We start from the raw sequence: 16,417 nt of genomic DNA, 5'->3' as shown, positions 1-16,417 counted from the left end.
AGACAAGCACTGATAGCATAAGAAATAAGAATACTTTGTGTCAGAATTAAAAAATAAAATAAAAACAAGATAATTAAAATAGTTGTAGAGAGAATTAATTTAAAAAAATAAAAATAAAATCTGCCTGATTCTCTGATTTCAGGTACCCCTATCTGAGATGGAAGAGATGGAGCAGGTTCACAGTGTCTCCTGGACCTACACATCAGTATTTGTACTCAAAGTATGGGTTTAGCCATAAAGTGAACTTTTTTTTTTTATCATTCTGGGATTGCAGTTATTGGTGAGAAACCTTTTGCCCTGTAATGCTTCAAAAAATTGGACACATTTGAGTGATATGGAATAAGTGCTTTATATGATGATGATGAAAAAAATAATAACATAACCCCAGAACAAATAATGTAGAAAAATACATTTTTGGTCAAATTAAAACCTTTATTTTTTTTTTCTTTTCTTTGTAAGACTAATTCTACAATTATATTCAGTAAATGTATCAAATGTTTTTCATTGATATTCACACGTTTTTTTCTACACCCATTAGATTTTACAATATGCATATTCATAAAACATTTCAAACATCATGTTAGCATTATGTTAACATTGCTGAGAAATCTCTCAGCTATACTTTAAAGCAGGGGTCCACAAACTCGGTCCTGGAGGGCCACTGTACTGCAGAGTTTAGCTCCAACCCCAATCAAACACACCTGAAACAGCTACTCAATGCATTAGGCCTGATTTGCCTTAATTTGTTCAAAGCTTTATTCCTGATTCCAAAACTTATTTTTTCATTGACTGACATTCAGCTATCACTAGCTTTAAACAAGAAATTCTGTAGATACAATATTTGATATACTCATATACCAAGATCTTTGCTTACAGGCTCAATTGGTCAATGGTTTGAGTACATCTCCAGTTCACCTAAAATTGTGTTATTTTTTATATTTTATTAATTTTTGTATTTGTATGTATTTTTCAAGCATTTATATGCCTTATGTTCAGAGATGTAATACCAATCATAAGGTATGTCTGCTGGTTTAACATCGTATCTTTCAGCAAATTTTGCATTGTACTTAGCAAAGATGTACTTCCAGAAGTCAGTGGCCTCACTTCCAATCTCAGGCTGTATCCTCCAGTCTGGATAGAATTGCCTGTATTCCTTAAATGGATGCCACTCATGTCTTGTGTTTTCATTGCGGAATTCTTTTTCACTAGCAACAAGAGATGAACATATGTCAGGAATTAGTTTTCCTTCTGGAATCCACCTAAAGTTACCGATGCCTTGTGGCCGATGAGCAGATGCGAAATGTTCAGAATGGTCATTTCCTCCAGCTTCACACGGTGCACTGCAGAATGGACACTTTTTCCCGCAGCCAAACACTCTGTTGAAGAGCACCTCTTGAGGTCTGTTCTGTGACAGTCTGTTGAGCTTATCCCTGACATCGCCTTCTCTACATAACTGACCTGCTAAGCTTTGATGCAGTTTGTCTATTGATGATTTAAGACAATCTGCAAACTCAGCAGGGTTAGAGTTGTTTAACGCCAGAGTAGCATTGAGAGTGTCAGTTGGTATGATCAGCTCTTTATCAAGACGTGCAAAGACAATTAGTCACAAAACTGTGGATGTTTGTTACCTCTCGAACTTCATTGCTACAGCGCATGTCTGTTTGTCTCTGTGCTCTTATAGCATCCTTGAGTTTATTGATGATTGTGTTCAAATGTTTCATCTCTAACTTTAGAAAAGAATCTTCCTTTGAAAAATGTTGAATGATCTTCTCTGAAATCCACTCAGTTACAAACTTCTCATAGTTCACCACATACTCCAAAATATTGTTGAAGTCTTTATCCTGAAGCAGTTGTTTTAATAGTGAAAACTGGAAAAATGACCGTGTGCCAAAATCAAACCCTCTCTCGCCTGTCAACATTTCATCCACAATGTCCGGTCCAAGACGTTTCTGGATGTATTCCATCACGGCAGGGGCGAAGCATTGCATGGCACACATCTCTGCCTTCTTCTGACACTGGTCTCGTTGGTAGTAGAGGTCTTTAAAGTCAGCTAACCACTGCTCTTTGAACCTTTCAAGAGATGTCAAAGGATCGGTTCTCTGTATGTAGTCGTCATGCATTTTCTGGAAAGCTCTTGCTGCAATCCCACAAATGTGGATCTTGAGAGATGCTTCGTTCTCAGGGCTTATTTGTAGATCCTTGCAGTTTTCCAAATTTTTGTCAATGTAGCATAGCAGGCCTTGTAAGTCAGCGCTAATGTAGTCTGAGTTTGGTCTTGTCTTACAAGTAATGAATTCTCCACTTTTATACAGTATTCTTTCACATGCCACTTGTATTAAATGGTTTCTTTTATCCCTCTGTTCGGGTGGAAGAGAATGTGTGAATATTTGAATTATATTGCCTGTTTCAGCCTTTGCAAAAAACGGTTCAATGCCACACTGATCTAGACTGGTGATATTTAACAGCATCTCACGTACGGCTCCCCCTTTCATTTCCAAGTTATTGTGTAGAAGTCTGTAGGTTTCCTTCACCACATCTTGCCTTGGTAGAGCTGTGAAGGAATGCTGCCTTACAGTGCCATCCCACATTTTTTTAAATTCCTCATCTAGTTCACTTTCAGAGAGACTTTTTCTTCTCCTCCTGAAGACAGTGATCAAATTGTGCACTTTTTCTTTCATGGTTTCCCTATGCTTTTGTTTTATACGTTCCACATTTTCAATTCCCTTCTGTATCACAACTGCATTCTCCAGTTTGTTATTTAGGAACATCTCAGTCTCTCTTCGAAGGCCCCGCGCACTATTTAAAAAGTCCTCCTTTTGATTTTCCACAAGGTGCACATTTTCCTCATCGCTTTCAAAGTATTGCTGAATTTTATCAAAAAGGATGTTCTCCTCTCTGTCAAGCTCATCAGCAGCTTCATATTTTAGGTCAGCCAAAGTGTCATTGATGTTAAGTTCATCCATTGACTGTACTGACATTGTACCCATGTTTGTGATTTTGGTTTCAGATTTTGTGTACCAGCCAATCATGTGCTTCTTGAAGGCCCATTCCCAAGTGTTAAACTCGACACAAAGTTTGGAGTATGCTTCAGCGACTAGGCTGTTGCGAAAACTGAAAATAAAGTTTTCAAACTGGACAGCCTTCCAGAGACTTCGTATCCATTCTTCAAATGCCATGAAATCCTGTGCTGGGACTTTTGTTGCCTTGAAAACCTCAAGTATACTGTCCTTGAAGTTATTCACCTCCTCACTGTAACCGGTACTAACAGGGGCCATTGGTGGAGTTCCAAGCCACAATCCAGGTATGTACCAGTTGTTTCCATCAATGTTATACTCTAGAATGTCTGTAAATTTCTTGTTGTTGCCTCTTTTCTCCATTTTAGAAGCTGCTTGTGTCATTTCATCTAGTTGTTTCAAGAGAATCTTTCTCTCTCTTAAAGTCTTTTCACGCACACCAACATCTGCAGTGTTTTGATGCACAAAATGACAACAGGGTCTTTTCCCCACCTCTTTCATCCGGAGAAAGGCATGGACAACGATTTGCAAAGTGTCTTTCATTTCTGTAGCGTTTTCCATGGCAATGTTGACTATAGTGATGTCGCTCAGCCCAACAACCAGGGTTGCAATTTCATTATCATGCTCGTAAGTATCAGCTAGTTTAGCCAACTCTGGAGATTTTAACCCCTCAGTGTCAATCACAAGGATATAGTCACATTGAAGCTCTGATCTGAATTCCTCAGATACGCCTATTAGAAGCATGAAGGCGCCTCTTGTGCATCTTCCACTGCTAACAGCAAACTGAATTCCAAACATTGTGTTGAGGAGAGTAGACTTGCCCGTGCTTTGGACTCCTAGAACTGTTACAACTCGTATCCTGTTGTGAGGTCTTGTCAGGTTGTTGAGTGCCGTGAGAACATCTCTAATCCACGTCAGAGGAATGTTTGATGCCTCTCCATCAATAAGTTCTAGAGGAAACCCAGTCAGCATCAGCTGAGCACATATTTCTGGCAATTTCTTCAGGTTACTGTATTTCCAGTTTCCTTGGAAGTGAGCTGACTCATAAAGTTGACTCAACTCTCTCATGAAGTGTTGGACTCCTAAAGAACTGCTGGCAATCTGATTATCCAGATCTTTGAGACGTTCTTTATCCTCTGTGTGATTCCTACATACATCCCTATACTGCTCCTTAAGCTTAGACAGGTGCTTTCTTGTTAGACTGTCCAAAGTTATTTTCATCCATTTGAGAAAATATTGCTGCTCATTCAGGGAGCAGCTCAGGCCAGAGATGAATTGATTTAATGTTTCTCTCATGTCGTTGCTTTCTTGTTCCATTCTTAGATTCTGAATTTCACTTTTAAGTTGACTCATATAGTGCTCAATGTTTTGATTTCTTACCTTTTTAAGGCGACACATTTCCTTCTCCAGTTTGGATATATCTTTCCATGGTTTCCCTTGCAAAGGCAGTACCTTCGTTTTATATTCTGTTATATTTGTGATGTCTTGTGTGATCAGCTCTGCCCTTTCCTTTGCTTTTTGACAAATGGTATTGCTTTCATCTACAAGAATCCCCAGTTCTGGTGCAATCTTTGACATATTTTCAATGCTCACTTTTGTAGAATCTGCAAGTATTTCAGCAATAGTCTTCTGTAGTTTAACAACAAATTCAGCATCATTCATCTTCCTATCCTTGTGGATTGTTGAGTATGTTTTGAGCTTCATCTGTGCCAGTCTTTGTTTCAAATTGTTTCTTGATGCTGGATCATCTGTGGTGCAAACCAGAACCAATTTTGATCTGTATTGCAGGGAATCCAGATGTTTCTGGTTTGAGTCGAAATCATCACAGAACAGAAAAACGGCCGAGGATGTTTCACTCAAGAAAGTGAATTGAGCCTTATATTCATAAATGTCCCCACGGAGATTAGCTACAGCCACTGGTTCTTTAAACTTGTCAGTTTTTCTCCGCCCCCCTGGGAGATACCAGCTCATTTCAACAAGACCATTAGAGATCTTTTTATTAATGTTTCCGTTTTCCAGTTTCCTGTGAACAAATGTGTCATGATGATGCTGACTGTTGCTGAGGAGTTTGTTCAAAAACTCAGACTTGGACAAGCTGCTTTTTCCTAGTCTGACGAAAGAGATGAGGGGCAAATCAGTTTGCACAATACTGTTTTCCTCCAAACTCTCCTCTTTCAACGAATAAGATCTGAACTGTTTTGTTATGTCCCTCAAGGCCCAAAGCATTAGAGTGCACTCCTTCGTGTCACAGTTTGGCAGCAGCAAAGGCACAGAGAACTGACACATTGACATTTTTAGAGCCATTTCTTGCTGGAGGAAAGGATCGGCACAGTGGAACAGAGCTGTGATCAAATCCAGCGGATTAATGCCCCCCTGATCTTCATAAATATCAGTTTCCTCCGTGATTTTAACGGGTTCCTGTTTTAAATGTCTGGCTGATGAATTGACCATCATGAGCTTTCTGAGGAAAAGCCACGGCAAAGATCTAAAACTATGTGCAGTTTGGTCCTCATCAGATGGTTTCCTTAATTCCAGCACAGACTGTAATGTCAGTTTATCCCTCAAGTGGTTTTGTAGTCCCAATTCCATCAATACAGATTCCATATTGACATCTGCAATGCAATGTTATATATGCGTTTATATTGGACTATATATGTACTATATATGTACAGTTATTTATGCTTCAAATCATGATGAGAAATGATTGTATGAAATTATTCTTTCTCTGCTGAAAAGACCAGCTTACTTACTAAAGTGATCACCCATGTGTAAGACCACCATTTTTTTTTTAAATATCTCATTATCTCATTACCTGATCAGCACATCTTCCAATTTACTTTCCTTTAAAAAAATGTACATTGTATTCAAGGTAGACATTTTATCAATGCATTTCTGCATTGCGACTTTAACACCATGCTTGGAGCTAAGGAAGAACCAAACAAACCTGGATCAGATTAGAAAGAGCTGAGCTGGTGTTTTCAGCAGGGTTGTAAGTAATAATAATAATAACTTACTTGTGCGTTGTGTGATTTTAACAGGAGTGCTCTCAAGTTTTTTGTCATCTGATTCAACTACAGTGCAGACAGAGAAGAAATATTCAGTTCCTGGTTGTAAACTGTATACATTTGCTTCTCTCATCTTTGTTAGAAATGACTGTATTGTATTGGCGTCATTACTGCAGATCACCCTGTAACTGTTCTTGTCATCAGACATGGGATCAGTCCATTTCAGAGAAACGGAAGTTGCACCATTTTTGATTTCCAGGTTTTCTGGTGAGAGTGGCACTGTTAAGGGTTAAAAAATACCATATTGTTTTAATTTGACCATCGACTAAATATTATGAAAACAATTGGCTGTAAATGAACAGGTTCCTAAAACAGTTACTTACTTGTGTAGACGATTAAAACGGCTGGTTCACTCCCTTTGCCATCCTCTAGTATTGTGTTTATTGTGGCTTTGTATTCAGTGGCAGGAGAAAGGTCTTCCATTAAAATGTTATTTTCATTCGATTCCACATCCACTGATCGTGTTTCTTCATCATTTTTATACAGTATCACTAGGAATTTGTAATTATTGGCAGTCATTTTCTGAGGTGCCGTCCAACTTAATAATATAGATGTCGGATCCTCCGAGACATATTCAAAATTTTCAGGAGCTGGTATTGCTTTAGAGAAAAATGAATAAACTCATAATACAAGTTGTAATCAAAAAACGCTTCACAAATATGAAATGATAGTAGGTCACATTTGTTTTGTTTACTCTTATTTTGACATTCTGTTCCTTTTGTTGTTAAAGGTCAACTCCGGTGATTAACGCATGGTTACAAAGTAGATAGTTCTCTGGGATGCATTTTCATTAAATCAAATGTAAAGAGTTTTATGTCTTAAAACAAATTAGCTTATAACGCTAGTGTATGGGGCATAGGATAAGTAAAATTAAATTGGTAGTTAATACCACTAACAAGGCTCAAAATAGCCTCACACTAACACGGTAGCATAATTAGGGTCCCTACATGCAAACCGAAACATTGAGAACTTTTTTGTAATTGTACAAACAGTTTAATAAGAAGATACTTTATAAAGACAGTACATTACGCATTTACTGACAGGCGCCATCTTGGAAAACTGTCTTGTCCAGTCGAGTCACGAACGCTGTGCTAAGTGATGACCTGTGACTTGGAATCTCATACGGGACACCTTCTTTTCTTGGAGTAAGTCAACCATATATTTTAATAAACAGTTATAATTCATGCATTTCCATGTAACTAGATTTCACAAACTTAATTCCAATCGACCAGCTTACTTAGCACAGCGTTTGTGGCTTGACTGGTCGAGAATGTTTTCCAAGATGGCTACTGTCTGTATACACGTTATGTACTGTCTTTATAAAATATCTTCTTATTAAACTGTTTATACACTTACAAAGTTCTCTGCTTCGTTTTGCATATAGGGACCCTCATTATGCTACCATACATGTGAGGCTATTTTGAGTCTTGGTAGTGGTATTAACTATCGATTTAATTTAAAGGTCCTGTTCTTCGCGATCCCATCTTTCAAACTTTAGTTAGTGTGAAATGTTGCTGTTAGAGCATAAATAATAAATGTAAAATTATAACGCTCAAAGTTCAATGTCAAGCGAGATATTTTATTTAACAGAAGTTCGCTTTCAAAGCCTACAGCGAACGGCCGGTTTGGACTACACCCCTGCACTTCCTTGCAGTAACTAACCCTCCGCCCACAAGAACATGCAAAATAGGGGGCGTGGTCTCGTTGCTCTCCCACTTCAAGAAGAGCGCACGCTGAGCGCGTGCCTCTCCCCGTTATGGTAAGAGGCGGGACCTTTCTGGGCAAAGTGCTAAAGTGCTGTCCAATCACAACACGGGGAGCGCTGGCCCAATCAGAACTCTTTACGTATTTCTGAAGGAGGGACTTCATAGAACAAGGAAATCATCAGACCATTTTTAGGACAGAGAAAACAGCGCTGTACAGATAAGTAAATTGTGTGAAAAATACAGTTTTTTTTTACACGCGAAACATGAACTTATGTTATATTGCACACTGTAAACACAATCAAGATTTCAAAAACACACATTTTAACTTATTCTATGCCCCATACACTCGCGTCATATAATCTGTTTTTAAAAGATAAAACTCTTTACATTTAATTTTCATGAAAACACATCCCAGAGAACGATCTACTTGGTAACCATCTGTTAATTACACCAGGATCATTTTTCACCGGAGTTGTCCTTTAATTCCTGTTTCCCAGCTCTGTTTTCTTGGTTTCTGATTATGTCCTTGTTTGTTACCATGGTTACTTATCATTTCCACCTCTGTCACATTTAGTTTTCTTTATTTTGTTCCCTGCATTCGTAGCCCTTAGTTTGCCTTTTGGGTTTGTTGGTTATGGTCTGTTGTTTTTTTTGTTTTTTTTGTTTTTTTGTGGTTGTTTTCTACGATTATTATTCCGGCTATCTAATGCATGTTCCTAGATGGGTTTGTGAATAACTAGTTTTGTTTTGTACAGAGTACAACATGGCTAAAGACACGCTTTATGACAGCCACAGTGTAATAGATTTTCCTTTTAGATTTATTATGAAATTAAAGCAAAACAGTGAAGATATCATGTTATATCTTCTTGTCAGTATTGTTTCTGATGCCGAGTCTGTCTAACCATTTCTCCTCATAATCTTCTCCATACTACTTTAAAATACAGTATTCTGAGCAGAATTCAAATGGGTCCGATGCATTTTCTGGTCCCATAAGATCCGCTCTGTGCTATCGTGTCACTGGACCGGAGCAGACTGTGTCCACTCTCAACTGTTTGCATGACATTATAGTGCACTATGTGCCACTCACCATATAGGAAATAATTGTGTGAACAAGTGACCGATTTCAGCTGCAGCTTCAGTGTCTATTCATAGTGTAGGGGATGGGACAGGAAATCAGATAAGAAGCTGAAGTGCAGTAATGTCATTAAAATGAGTGTGTGGAAATGAGAAGGAGATTGGATAATCGAATTAATGCCATATGGTATTACAGTTACAACAAGAAATACATAAGTTATTTTGATCACACTTTAGTTTAGGGTCCAATTCTCACTGGCTAACTATTAACTAAGACTTTGGTGTTCTCTCTGTATTTACTTTTCTTTTTACTTTTTAAAGTCCTGGCAACAATCCCTAACATTGTGTTTTGCATGTGTAACCCCTCCTGTTTGAGGCGCCCACTCTAAGTGGGACTCGAACCCTGGTCCCCCGGCATGAGAGTCGGACGCTCTAACAAGAAAGCTAAGGTTGCAACCTCTAAGCATCGGTTGCTAGACTAGCGTGAGATCAGAGGAAGGAGCTTTACTCACACAGTAGCTGGCCTCCCTTACACATGGGCAAGCTCTACTCACACATAGAAAATGTTTAAAAGCTGTTAGGCCTAATATATGCAAATACATATACTGTAATTTAGTTTTTAGGATTTAATGGAGATGCAGGTGGAGGTAAAGCACTAGAGTGCATTCTACAATTAAAGGAAATGTACTGAGATCACATTGGTAAAACACACCCATAAAGATATTTGAAGAATGAAGAAAAACAAATCATGTCATATGTCACAAATCATCTTTTCATCATGTTGCTTTATCTATTATGTTAAAATGTCATGTTACCACTTACAATCTACTACAACATGATTCTTTTTGTAATGTTCTAATATACCGCCAAATAACATTTTTACTTTTGGTATTGAGGAGTCAGTGATGAAAACTGATAAAAAACCCCACAAAGATAAGATAAGAGGAGAAGTGATTTTTTGTCCCTCAAGCAATGTACTCAAATGATGTTTAAAAACAAACACATATGCAATGTTTCTCTAATTATTTACTTAATTATATCTCTATAATTAGGCCTATTCAAATACATCATGCAGAGTGGTCTTTGATTATTTGTGGCAATGTATTTTATCATAATATAATGTACACAATCATTGTAAGCAACACGTTTACCTGTATTCACTGATTTAGAGTAACACTTGCAGTTGTCCTCGAGTGCCACCACTGTGATCGTATAAGTTGTTCCAGGATGGAGTTGTTTGATCTCAAAATTGTTTGTATTTGTTGTATAAGAATAAGTTACTCTTGAAGCTTTCCATTTAATTTTAAATTGTTGTCTATTTGCAGTTGCACCTGGATCTCCCCACTCTAAGCGGACAGAGTTTGGGCCTACATCAGTGATTCTAATGTAACCTGCGGGAGGGGAATATTTAGGGGAAAAAAAGTTTATTTACATGATTTTAGTTTCTCTTTAATTAACTGGATGTTTAAAAAAAAAAATCTCAGTCACTTGTCACCACAGAATTAAGATGTTAGATGCATGTAAACTTCACAATATATAAATAGCCTATATTTCCTTACCTTCATGTTCTTCTTGTTCTTGTACATTCCTTGTTTTCCTGTTATTTTTACACAACATACACTTTGTCAAAATGTCCTTTCACAGTATATTGTAAATTATTATAAATTATTTTCTTCTCAAGAGGGAGTATTTAATTCTAGTTTACCTTTGAATACTGCTTTCATCAGGGTCCTCCATCTCGTTCTTGAGAGCCTGGCAGTTTTCAGAGATGCATCTTCCTTGAGACTTAAAAGACAAAATGACTGTGCTTTCGTCTCTAAATAAAAGACATCCCCATGCACTAAACTATTTATTGGAATACTTTCACTTTAAAAATGTACATAAGCTCAATTCTTGTCAGGGGTGGAGTGTGAAATGACAGTAGGGAAAAGCTATTGTATTGTGTAAAGACTCATTTAAAGATTACATTTAAAGTAGATTTACTGCCATTTGGAGACATCCACAAAGGATCGATTTACAGGCCATATTTACAATGATTTACTACTATTTGTTATTTATACAAATGTACTCTAAAAACACATCTTATTGGATCTGTTTTTACCTGGTGCACTCACATATGATATGGTGTGTCTACTCAGTCTTTGATACTTGTAGCTGGCAACCATTGTAAAAAAAAATATTGTTGTTTTAACTTAAAAAAGTAACCTGATTGCTTTAAAATTGTGAGTTTATTGAAATAAAACATTTGAGTTGATACGATGAAGAAAATTGGTTTAATAGAAACTCAAAATAGTATTGTATCTAAACCACATAAAAATGTGATAAATCATGAAAATAGCACAATTTGACATATTTTGCTGTGTCATCACAAATAAAACACAAACAATTACCCGATATTCTTACAAAAATCTTTTAATAATATTTAAATAAAGGTTGTCGATTCTCAAAAATGTTCATTGCATTAACTCAAATTTTTTATTTCAATGAACTCAAAATTTGAAAGTTTAAGTCAATAATACCAGCAACTGTTTTATTTGGTCAATTCTTCAAAATATATTTTGTATTCAACAAAATAAAGAAATTACTACAGGTTTGGAACAACATGAGGGAGAGTCAATTATGCCAAAATGTTCATTTTTGGGGGAACTATCCTTTTAATGTTCTGTGTAGTATGGTAAACAGAAAAGCACAGAGGGGCAATTTTTGACATTTGCAACATCAGAGCACATCAAAGTTGTGTAAGAGATGGTTCAGAGACACCAGAGGGGTTCTTGTCTCTGAAAAGAAATGTCAGTAGAAACAACACAACACGGTCTAGTTTACATGAATAAATTAATAAATGAATTTGTATATGGTCATACACTTACATGTGTCACTATATTATTAACATTTTTGACTAGTGAATTTCGGAGGATGTCAGATATGTGCATTCTGTCCGTCATCTGAGGCAGTAAGTCACTAATATAGTTGTAAATAACGTACAGGTTATAATGTTTACTGTAGCTATGCGGTTAGCCTACTTTTTAAGTTATTAAAGGGTAATCCAATGTTAATCTTGAGTATATAAAGTGGTATTGCATCCTTCATATCTCCGAAAACAGTCTTTAGTTTTATCATATTTAAAAAAGACAGATAACGATTCTTCCTGAAAACAGCCAAACTCGTGGAGTATTTTAATAACCACTAACTGGTTAGACCAGCACAGAAAATGTTCTCCAGAAAGGGCCAAATACCAAAGATCTTATCCATGCTGAGAATTCCCTGACCCGGATTTAGATTGATTTACTGTAAACAGTATTGTGTCTGATATCTCTCTTAAACATTAACAAGCATATTAAACTTTTCATCAGATTATTTTTTCAGATTTTATTAGTTTATTGGGTCAATAAGGCAGCATTTGTCCCATTACTGTACATTTGTTGTGTTTCTTCATTGAATACACTGACTGCATTAATGTTATTTTGACAGACCAATAATTAGTTTCAGTCAGGAATGAAAGGACAAAGAGAGAACAACATTGTGAATGTGTTAGCCAATGCATTCTTGTCAATTCTTCTTCTTCAAGGAAATAAAAAAGCAGGTGAAGGTTTAATCTGTTTTCCAACACACACACACACACACACACACACACACACACACACACACACACACACACACACACACACACACACACACACACACACACACAAAAACCAATGGACAGCTGCTAAGGCAATGTGGTATCACTTTAAAAAAGGGTTCATTGGTTAACTTAACATTGGTTAACTACATTAGTTAACATGACCTAAGAATAAACAATACTTCGACAGAATTTATGAATATTAGTTAATGTTAATTTCAAAATGTATCACAATTCTATCAAATGCTGTATTTATTAACATTAGTTATGCACTGTGAACTAACATGAACAAACAATCAAGATCTGGATTTTTATTAAATACCATTAACAAAGTTTAATAAATACTGTAACAAAAGTAGGCCCATTGCTCAGTTATTTCTGAGTGTGAAGAGGCAAAAAAAAACTTTTACATTTTCAACATATTAGGCATACAAATAAAAGTAGGCTACGTCACATTTTAATGCAAATGCGAATATTATATTCTATTTCAAAATGATTATTATTAGATCGGAATTTCCTTCACTGTTCAGTGAAAAACTGTTCAATGTTCAAGACATGGTTATGGCCTTGGTTCATAATTTTACAACATTGACAACAATGAGACCTTATTTTAAAGTGTCAGTGGCAATGTATTGGATTAATGGTTATTGTCAGTATTTAGAAAATCGAAGCTGCTACATTAAATTCATGAAGGGATGGGAATTCCACCTGATTGCACCGAGAAAAGATTCTCAGAGGCTCGACAACAGCGCTATCTGCTGGCTAGTAAAGTCTGCAACATCCATAGTGTGTGCGTGTGTAAACAGTGCTGGGTAAGTCACTCAAACCACATCAAAATGTAGAAAAAAATCTCTTCGCTTACAAATGAAACATTAGGCTATCTATTAATTAGAAAATAGAGTTACCTACATTAGACAATTAAAAATAAAACCAACCAATCCAAGCTGACACGCAAAACCGAAGCGATTCAGCAGAAAGTGAAGCATCGTTTGTCATTGATCACGTAGGCTTACTTTTCTGAAAATATTACAATACAAAATAGTAAATTACGCCGCGTACTCGATCCTTGCATTGCTAACGTTATGAGCCTCGAGGTAGCCCAGCTGATTATCTGCTGACTAAGGCAAATATCAAGCAAATGTATTTCTGTTAACTTTGCTAGACCTTTTCACGTTGACATTAAATGATTAAGTTAGTTCACTTTAAAATGAAAATTACCTCATGATTCACAAACCCTCAAGATATCTTGTGGGTATCCCCTTTTCACCTTCTTTCTGGTGATGTTTTCAAGCTTTAATGGAAGTGAACGTCGCTCACGAGTTTAAAGCTCAAAAAGTGTATAACCGGTAAGTTATCAACACGGCTCCGCCTGTGCCTCTCGCATTTCAAACTGCTTATGCTACGTCCAACGTAATGCTTTTTTCACCCCGTAGGTTAAATATGGAAGGCGGACCAGCCGAAAGCTAGATATTTTACTTTATAATGAGTTAAATATGGTTATTTTTCTTACACAAGCCCATCTATTCGCTTCAGAAGGCCTTTATTAATGCCCCCAGAGCCATGGGGAGTACGATATGGATGAACTTTTTTGAGCTTCAAACTCGTGAGCCCCTTTCACTGCCCTTTGGCTAACATCAGGCTATTTATTATTATAACTCTGATTGTGTTCATAAGAAAGGAGAAGGTCATTTAGGCCTTCCCCTGTTGAGGATGCATAATCATGGGGAAATTTTCAATTTAAAATGATGAACTAATCCTTCAAATCTTGTTTAAAAAACGTTTGAAAATACTAATTGGTTTGTGTAAATGATTTTGGGGGCAATTTACAGTATTAGGCTTATACTAGATATATTTTGTTTCCTATACATAGATAAAAATTAAAAAATAAAATAAAAACTACTGTAGCCATATATCAACAGGGGCAATAAGAACACATATGGTTCTTACATGTCTTGTAGTAGCCTATGATTTTGTAATAATTACTTTACGAAAGTATGCAAATGATGCAAACAAAATTCCTGGTCAGTGACTTACATTCCTTGCCAGTTTTGGTTATGAATCATGCATTAATTGCTGTTAATGATAAAGAAAACCTGTGGAACCACAGTCCACAACTGCAAAACTGAATTGAATTAACTATCTTTCAATTGAATTATTAGCTGAAAACAACACTGTTTTAACTATTTGCAACTTAGAGAATTTGCCTGAAATGTTTTAGTTCACTCACACGTTACCTTAGCTTGATTACTCAAGTTTTGCATGTGTGAACTGATTTTATTGAACATGTGGAGACAAGATACATGCATTATGTAAATGAGTAAGATTATGTAACTTTTGTTGTTACAAGGAGGACAACTGAGGTCACTGGAAACCTCACTGATGTTTTACAAGTTTTAAATTAAACAGAGATTATAGGAGTATGTTTTACAAGAAAAAAAAATCATGTTTAATTTAATGTGTTACTTGTTATTTCTTTAGGTTTTTTTGTGAGATTTACTGATGTATTCATATTAGTATATCAGTGGTGATATAGGGATTATTTTGCCACCCCTAGTCTTTCTGAGTATGACTGTGGGGTTATATTACCAAAGAAGTGTCCTTTTTTTACAGGGCAGCTTCTCACCCCTATATGTTGGGGCATGAGGACTCACAAAGACCACAGGTTGAGCACTTCTGCTGTCCTCACTAACACCTCTTCCATCAGCACCATGTCTTCCTAGAATGTTTCCCATCAAGGCACTGACCAGGCTCAACCCTTCTTAGCTTTAGTACATTGTAAACGCCAATAAATTGGCAAAACTTTCATCAATTGAGGCAATCAGTTTTTTAAGTTAAGAAATGTAAAGTTTAAGTATGCAGAGCTCGCAGATTTTTATTTTGTTATACATTGTTGTTGTGAACTTAAAATATATTACTTTGTGGAGTTAATTTGTATGTTTTAGTAGTGGAAAAATGATTTGCTTTAACTAGCTAATGCAATAAATGCTACCTTGCTAATTTTGCAATGCTTTGGTAGCATTAGCAAAACACTTGCTGAATGAGGACAGCAATATAATACATTTAACAGATAGATATCTGTTCTCAAACTAAGATCATTCTCCACTTGTCACCATTATGGTAACCATACAATCCTCACATAACAATTCTTCTAAACTAGCACAAACTATTAAACACCCTAAATCTCCCACTTAACATTAATCACTCTACACACACACAAAACATATAATATAGCACTTAATTTTGGTATTTACTGTCTCTTTTGAGCGTTGTAGCGACTCAGGCGAATCAAACACACAATCGCCAGTTACATTTAACAAATATGTTTTGAAAGTTGTGCTCACTAGCATACCTTCCCCCAACACAACAGAGGGAGATTCTTCAGTCACCCTGGAAACCATCTGATAAGGTGTTTTATGGCCGGAAAGAATGTGGCCACAGGAAGTCTTATACACAAAGACTTTAAGACACAGAGCTTTTGCCTCAAATTATAGACAAACCATCTATAAATGAACATGCACCCCAGGACATTATATGTAAACACATAACTGTCTTGTAAAATGTTTATTCTGTATGGTATTTTGCATATTTTTGTCTTTGTCTTAACAAAGTACTAGTTCAGATAACCTCATATATGTCATGTCTCCTATCAAATTAATGCTCACTTCACGACTTACACTTCCATGTATATCACTTATTCAGAAAATGCAGTGTGTGTTTGTTGCATTAATTATAGTATGAAGAACTCAGAGACCCACTGAGTCCAACTTTTAAACAAAGAGCTATAAATTCTGCTGAGGAATTTCCCGCCGGGAAATCCCAACACTCTCATTGGTTAAGTCTAACCCTGGAGGGTGGGACTATTTCCAGACCTTAAAAGACCAGTGAAGACAGGCTCTTCTCTCTCTCTTCTCTCTCTGGCTGAACCAACACATCATCGGG

The 16,417-nt window shown here is 36.5% G+C and overlaps 2 protein-coding genes across 2 annotated transcripts in view; one reads left to right on the top strand and one right to left on the bottom strand.

The window, feature by feature from the left end:
• Positions 1–351: 351 nt before the first annotated feature.
• si:dkey-204a24.11 (interferon-induced very large GTPase 1) lies at positions 352–10,691 on the bottom strand. The gene is given in 8 exon segments (XM_067426458.1): positions 352–1,589; positions 1,591–5,626; positions 6,029–6,085; positions 6,191–6,298; positions 6,403–6,678; positions 10,011–10,250; positions 10,419–10,456; positions 10,565–10,691. Coding segments are annotated over 8 exon segments (5,433 nt in total). The 5' UTR covers positions 10,597–10,691; the 3' UTR covers positions 352–943.
• Positions 10,692–13,210: 2,519 nt separating this feature from the next.
• The window catches only part of tuft1b (tuftelin 1b), a 33,316-nt gene continuing 30,109 nt past the window's right edge, over positions 13,211–16,417 (top strand). The window contains exon 1 of the mRNA XM_067425659.1: positions 13,211–13,290. The gene's annotated coding sequence lies outside the window, so the exon portion shown is untranslated. The remainder of the gene's footprint in view (positions 13,291–16,417) is intronic.

Source organism: Pseudorasbora parva, chromosome 19 (genome assembly GCF_024679245.1).
Source record: "Pseudorasbora parva isolate DD20220531a chromosome 19, ASM2467924v1, whole genome shotgun sequence".
Classification (NCBI taxonomy): domain Eukaryota; kingdom Metazoa; phylum Chordata; class Actinopteri; order Cypriniformes; family Gobionidae; genus Pseudorasbora; species Pseudorasbora parva.
The sequence above is the reverse complement of the archived record's forward strand: the minus strand, read 5'-3'. Positions and strand labels throughout refer to the sequence as shown.